Source organism: Engraulis encrasicolus, chromosome 17 (assembly GCF_034702125.1).
Source record: "Engraulis encrasicolus isolate BLACKSEA-1 chromosome 17, IST_EnEncr_1.0, whole genome shotgun sequence".
Taxonomy (NCBI): Eukaryota; Metazoa; Chordata; class Actinopteri; order Clupeiformes; family Engraulidae; genus Engraulis; species Engraulis encrasicolus.
This window is the reverse complement of record NC_085873.1, coordinates 36290357-36295356: the sequence shown is the minus strand read 5'-3', so window position 1 is coordinate 36295356 and position 5000 is coordinate 36290357. Positions and strand designations below refer to the sequence as shown.

The following is a 5000-nucleotide window of genomic DNA, read 5'->3' as shown; positions in this document are numbered from 1 at the left end:
GTTGTATCTAATGATGGCGTCTGCCATAGCCTACTTGTTTCATCCCCATGCACGAGAGAGAACACAAGTGCATGCAGGCCTTCGTAGTAGCATAGTCGGGGAAGTCGCTGCAGTTCAATGTCGCAGTGTAAAAAAGTAAGGTATGCATGGCTGCACCCAAAGAAGTGAAACGCCAATATAGCCAAAAGGTTTTCAAAACCGTATAGGCCAACACCTTGTCAACGTCAACAAGTTACCTTGTTTCCTAGCCTAAAGCAATAATAAAAATTGACGACTGATAAAGAAAACCACCCCAGACATACTGACTATACTCCAATCCTATATTTTTTGTTCTCCTCCGGTGTCATCGTCATTGTCATTTCTCCGGTGTTTTTTTTTTTGGGGGGGGGGGGGGGGGGTTGGTGCGTACCTTACTGGTCAAGTCTGCAGGCGCCCCTGTCCTCCATGACCTGAATGAGCCTACAGCCAAGTCAGTTCAAAAGGTCATGAAAAGGTCCTGTCAATTCACTGTGGTAGCTTGCAGACAGAATGACTCATTTAGACATGTTACACTCACTCACTGTCAGTCAATCCAATTACTAAGCAGCACACATGCTCTTGACGTCATGCTAACTCAACTATGAGCTAACACGGCTATGAGCTATGACTACTCTAGGTCTATGTAGTTGCTAACTCAGCTTTTAGTGCTATGCCCAGATTGCTTACTGTATTCCAGTGGTTCTCAACCTTTTTTGAACAAACGGCCCCTCGGACTCATCATAAGCCTCCCTACACCTCCTTGACATCATCATAAGCTTGACAACGCCCCCCCTTAGTGTTGAAAAATTAAATAGACTAATGCCCTCCAATGGCAACTAAGCACCGCCCCCTCTCAGCTGTATCCTCCTCAACGGGGGGCAATCGCTATTCCGACATGCCGCTATTCCGACACTTTTTAGGGGTTAGGGTTAGGGTTAAGGTTAAGGTTAAGGTTAAGGTTAGGGATGTCGGAATAGCGGCATGTAGGAATCGGTATTCCGACAATAGACATTAACGTCGGAATAGCGACATGTCGGAATAGCGCCACGTAACCCTCCTCAACGCCCCCTAAAACTCCCCAACACCCCCCCCCCCCCCCTAGGGGGCTGTGCTGCCCCCGTTGAGAAACACTATGCTAACTGAGCTATGAGCTAACATGGCTATGATGAGCTAACCCAGCTATGAGCTAAGACTAGGCCTACAGTAGTCTATGTAGTTGCTAACTCAGCTTTTAGTGCTGGCCCAGATTGCTTACTGTAGTGCTATCTAACCTGACACTCCTCCTCACCTCACGTTCCTTGTCTCTGCCCTCCCTGCCAAACAGCAAAACACACACACGCAGCGAAACGTGAGCGCACACACGAGCGGACACACAGACACGAGCGGACATACAGACACACACATAAAACACACACGCGCACGCAAACAAACACACACACACACACACACACACACACACACACACACACACACTCAAACGCAAACAAGCAAACTCAAGTATACCAACACCAGCTACACAAGTCTTCATTCAGCTGACAGAGACGAACACCAGTAGCAGCAAATACGATATACACCCTCTCTTTCCAAGCGTACTGCTGTATATTCAAGCACTGCCAGGAACCTTGTAAATGGCAGCCTTATGATCATCATTCATCTCCTCTAGGCAGAACCGTGAATCATGAGAGTGATCTTACTTACAGGGAAAGTTTCAGTGTTTTATACTTCAAAACCTGTTTTTTAGATAATTCAGTCTGTTTTCCAAAGAAATTTGGGCTGCTGAGGTAGCTTACATGATTGTCGTGCGGCGGCCCTGCTGGAGGTCTTGGTGGACTCCAGATAGACGGTCACCCCGTCGTCAAGGAGCTTCATCATCCTCCTCCTCTGCCACCGCGGCGACCGCACCTTCATCATGGCCGCCCCGTGGAGCATCCGACGCACATCCTCATCATCATGCACACCTGGAGAGGGAGGAGAGAGGGAGAGAGAGAGAGAGAGAGAGAGAGAGAGAGATTTGTAGAAACAAATGAATGAATGCATGTTCCTTATATCTTGTGCTTTGGAGGAGAGAGAGAGAGAGAGAGAGAGAGAGAGAGAGAGAGAGAGAGAGAGAGAGAGAGAGAGAGAGAGAGAGAGAGAGAGAGAGGAAGAGGAGGGAGAGAGAGAAAAGAAGACATTTGTACAAACAATGAATGCATGCTCATTATAGCTTGTGCTTTGGTAATGTAATCACCTACTTCTCATTACATTACATTACATTTCACTTAGCTGACACTTTCATTTGTTCAAAGCGACTTACAACTATTATTTTTCAGGGTATTGGTTACAGTCCCTGGAGCAATGTGGGGTTAGGTGCCTTGCTCAAGGGCACTTCAGCCATGGGTGGAGGTGTAGGGAGAGGTCAGGGGGGATTCGAACCGGCAACCCCTAGATTGAAAGACCAACTCTCTAACCACTAGGCCACGGCTGACCCAAATAATGCTGACCCAAATAATTCTCATGCCAATAAAGCTTCTTGAACTTGATTGAGAAAGAAAGAGAGAAAGAGAGAAAGCATCTAACTGTTTAATCAGAGGAGTTAGTCAAACAATTTCTTTCCTATCCACTTCCTTATGGCAGGTGCTCTGGAGCAGGGTCCAGTGTTGCCAGATTGGGCGGGTGCCTGCCCAAATGGGCTACTTGGGATGAGCGTCTGAGGGTAAAAAGCGAAAAAAAAATGGCAATTTGGCTGTTTTTTCAGCCATTTTGGGCCCATAGACGTCAATGTAATTTGTTGAATTTGGGCGGAATTTAGGGCATTTTGGCAGTTTTTGAGAAGCTTTTGGGCGGGATTTGGTCAGACACATCTGGCAACACTGGGAGGGTCACCCATTCTAAAAAGACAACTTGTGTTCCTCCACTGCCCTTATCTGCTTATTTTGTATTTCATTCATCCATAGTGTTTCCGTCTATATACTAACCATCAACCATTCTTTACAGATGAGGAAATGTTTTTATTTTTCAAAAACTTTCAAATGAGGCCAGTGTGTGGGATGTCCAGCTTGGCTGTGATGAAGTTGTCACTGTTTAGCAGTTTAGTTGGGGATTTTCCACATTTGTAAACTTGTGTGCAGTAGTAAAATTAGTAAAATCCTGTTACACTTGTTTTCACACCTTGTCCCTTTCAGCCATTTAAGCGAACTCAGACCTGTGATATGTGAAAATGCTGTTAATGGTGCTTTGTGGGGCCCAACATCTAGAAGTGATTTTCTTAGTAATTGTAAAAGAGTAAACACATTTCCTAACTGACAGGTTAAGCTTAGGGATTGTTTTGGTATGGGCAATATGAGTGTTTTCACACCTGGTCCCTTTCAGCCGTTTATCCCATTTTGTCCTGAGACCTTCTTGGGAAAGGGTGCCCTCTTCCTATTAAATCCTAAATATCTCAGCCTCCGAAGCACATACAAACATGAAATTAGTTACATTTTAAAGCCAAGACCCTCCCCTTGCATTGTAATGTGTTCATTCAGCTCTAACATATCCATATATGTGTCTCCAGGACACAATGGGTTAAGCGAACTCAGACCTGTGACTCAGCATTTTCTGTGAACGCTCCCAAGTGTACCCAGACCCCTTGGAAGTGAACCGTACTGAGACCTTCATTGACGTGGTCTCAGTACAGTTCGCTTATGAATACTGAGAAGTTACACTTGTGACTAAGTGTAATCAATTAAGGAGAGCTCTAGAGGACCAGGGGTGAATTTCTCGAAACCAAAGTTGCTTACTACAGTAGCTACATTGTTGCTTTCAATGCATTTTCCCATTGGCAACTACCGAAGTTGCTAACAGGCTAACAACTTCCCCTTTGAGAAACTCACCCCAGGTGTGACTAAGAAGGGGACTGGCACACCAGAAAAGCCTAACTGGACCAGGAAGAGCAGTCGATTCTTTTTGTAATACACTACAATATGAACAAAAACAGAACTGAGCCCTTTTGCTGTTGGTTCACTTTTTGATCCACTTAAAGAGGACTGAGTTTAGTTCACTTAAAGGGGAGTAGGTGCGAAAATGATGTTAATGGTACTGGTGGTATGGTGTATACAGGTGTGTACATTACATGGTAATGATGTGTGTGGCCCAAATTCTAGAAGTGATTGTCTTAGTAATTGCAAAAATTGTAAAAACATTTCCTAATAGGTTAAGGTTAGGGATTGTTTTGGTATGGGCGATATGTCAGTGTTGGAACAATGCTAGAAACCATGTCTGAGGCAGTTCCAAAAACCACACCAGTTCACCGGAAGTTGGGCGGAGTAAAGATTTTAAAAAGTGGACCCACGCCTCGATGGAACATCTGACCCCTCCTACAGTGCTATTACAAAAAATCATTTTAACATAGATCAAGCCTGACTCAGGCCTTTTCTTTGACTGTAAGATCCTCTTTTTTACCCTCAACATTGGTAAGGGTCTTTCATGAATCTTTTAAGGGTCCTCTTTTTTCAAGGCTTAAAAGTGGAAATGGTCCTTTGAACATCCACTTTCTCCAGACTCAGCACCAGTCAGGGTCAGTATAAGATCCCCATTTTCAGATTTTGTATACAACACAACCAGGTCAGAAGTTGAAAGTGTGTTTCTGCAATGCAATTCGACTCAGCAGAGTGAACGTTTCTGAAAGGAAAGTGCTCTGAATGCAGAGGTCCGTTACACACTGTGGGTCCTAAATCATGCCATTCTAATCTGAACGGATCACACTAAACACTTAAATTTGATTGTAATGATAATGTGGGTAGGCTATATTACATTATGTTCCATGAGGGTGTTTTGCTAAATGACTGTGTGTGCATGTGTGTGTGTGTGTGTGTGTGTGTGTGTGTGTGTGTGTGTGTGTGTGTGTGTGTGTGTGTGTGTGTGTGTGTGTGTGTGTGTGTGTGTGTGTGTGTGTGTGTGTGTGTGTGTGTGTGTGTGTGTGTGTGTGTGCGGAGCATTGGAACACCAGAGACAAATAATTT

At 44.6% G+C, this 5000-nt stretch overlaps 1 protein-coding gene across 1 annotated transcript in view; it reads right to left on the bottom strand.

Moving 5' to 3' along the window:
* The window catches only part of plcd3b (phospholipase C, delta 3b), a 63570-nt gene that overhangs the window by 44280 nt on the left and 14290 nt on the right, over nucleotides 1–5000 (bottom strand). The window contains exon 2 of the mRNA XM_063220707.1: nucleotides 1809–1976. Within this exon, the coding sequence (XP_063076777.1) occupies nucleotides 1809–1976 (168 nt within the window). The remainder of the gene's footprint in view (nucleotides 1–1808; nucleotides 1977–5000) is intronic.